A 1,870-nucleotide genomic window follows, 5' to 3' on the forward strand; every position below is an offset into this window, starting at 1 on the left:
CAACAAAGAGTATCAACTCAAAGCGAGAGCGTTACCTGCCCCCTCTTTCTTCTTTCACGTTGACAAAAAATTTTGTTTTATCGATTGTCAAAGCACAATTTTGATGTTTTTTTTTTATTTGTTGTAAAAACAGATGTTGAACAAATGTTAGAACTCTATTCTTTGCTAACAAAATATATTTTATGTCACTAAACAACTTGTCAGGTTCTTCTCTTGTGAGCGCGTTCCCGTGAACCAGCCCGCTCTTGCGCTCTTTGCGACTTTTCTGCTGCACTTAAGTCCAGGTCCAGGTCCAGGTCCAGGTCCAGCTAAACACTGAGCAGGAGCTGAGAGCTGCAGGATCATGTTTCAAACTGCGCTTCAAAAAGCTGTGCACTGCAAAACGTGCTCATTGTAGCCATTAATCCTGACTTCCTCATTTTGATAAAAAAAAATCCAATAAAGTTCTTCTGGATAGAGGGCGAAACGTCTTGAAACTGTCCAGATGACCTGACTGAGCATTACTGGATTTGGTACCTGGATGATTGAGTATGGACTTTGATTCCTCTGGACGGTTTCTAAATGTCAAAGAATGATTCAGAAGCTTCGTTCTCTGCTCGAGGGTGGACGAAAGTTTTAAAAAGTTGAAAGTGTGGCAGAGAAGACGAGCGGTGGAAAAACTCCAGAATGCATCTTGGTGTTCTTTTCTTCTCTTGGAGACTTTTAAAATAGTTTTTTATTATTGTTAACGTTTCTCCGTCTCTCAGGTGTCTCGCCTGGAGCAGATGTGGACTGCGTTACGGCAGCGACACACAGACGGAGCCGTTCTTTACGAGAAGACTCTGCGACCGTTCCTGAGGAGCCTCAATGATGGAACAGGTAGAGCGTTTCCTGCTTCGTGAAGAATGAACCAAACGATGTTGGACCAGGGTTCTAATCTCACCGTTTCATGTTTCTGGAACGTTCTGATGAAAACTCACAGAATCTGTCCATGTGTCTGTCCTCCAGAGACCTGTCCACCGTGCAACACCACCTTCCCCCACGTCCTCCCCCTCCTCACCCTGCTGGAGAAGAGCTTGGCAGTGGGTGAGGGGACGGAGCCATGGGAGACGGTGGAGGTCAGCGTGGATGTGGTCATGTTCCACCTGGGGGCGGCGAGGACCATGGCTCAGCTGGGAGGCCTCTACCGCTCCAATGCTGAGAGCAAATTACGAGGTAAGACACCGGCGCTCGTTAAATCAGGAAAAACTAGATTAAGTTTAAAATTAAATTACCGTTGCAATACTTTGATCAACACATTAACAGAAGAAGCAGTGAAGTTTCATTTCTTAGCGTTCAGACGTTTTAATCATCGTCTAACGTTGCAGCCGTCTTTGTAAATCCACGACTGATTCTGATGATAAACTGTTGGATTCCAGGCTTTCAGGAGCAGGCGGAGGTCAGGGAGATCTTCCTGACTGACTTCCAGATGAGACTGCTGTGGGGGAGCAGAGGAGCCCAAGAGAACCAGGCACTGAGGTTCTCCAAGTTTGACCAGGTGCTAACCGCCTTGTCCAATAGGTTGGAGCCACCGCTCAAGAGACCCTGATCCCAGACCTGCTTCTAACAGGTCCTTTGTCCACGATGAGACCACCTCTGGACACCGGGCAACAGAAAAAACTGTTTCATGAAAATCGACTGAGGTCGTTCAGTTTCTGACTGAAGTCGGTCGAATGTAGCAGATGGAATGTGACGCGTGAAGTTGACCTGCTGCATGGCGGCTTTTCAGAACTTTACTGCTTCAAGTTGAATGAAATGTCACTCGAGCCTTAAAGAGTCAGAAGGATCGGAGCAGTTTGTAGGAGAAGCAGAGCCACCACAGTGATGTCAAATCACCCACAGCATTTCTTGG

At 46.7% G+C, this 1,870-nt stretch overlaps 1 protein-coding gene across 1 annotated transcript in view; it reads left to right on the forward strand.

The window, feature by feature from the left end:
* Positions 1-1,567, forward strand: part of LOC119413002 (SH2 domain-containing protein 3C-like) — a 54,115-nt gene extending 52,548 nt beyond the window's left edge. Inside the window, exons 11-13 of the mRNA XM_037680013.1 lie at positions 747-858; positions 988-1,194; positions 1,398-1,567. Coding sequence (XP_037535941.1) covers positions 747-858; positions 988-1,194; positions 1,398-1,567 — 489 coding nt within the window. The remainder of the gene's footprint in view (positions 1-746; positions 859-987; positions 1,195-1,397) is intronic.
* The last annotated feature ends 303 nt before the right edge of the window (positions 1,568-1,870 follow it).

The sequence above is a fragment of the Nematolebias whitei genome, chromosome 8 (genome assembly GCF_014905685.2).
Source record: "Nematolebias whitei isolate Nwh7 chromosome 8, NemWhi1, whole genome shotgun sequence".
Classification (NCBI taxonomy): domain Eukaryota; kingdom Metazoa; phylum Chordata; class Actinopteri; order Cyprinodontiformes; family Rivulidae; genus Nematolebias; species Nematolebias whitei.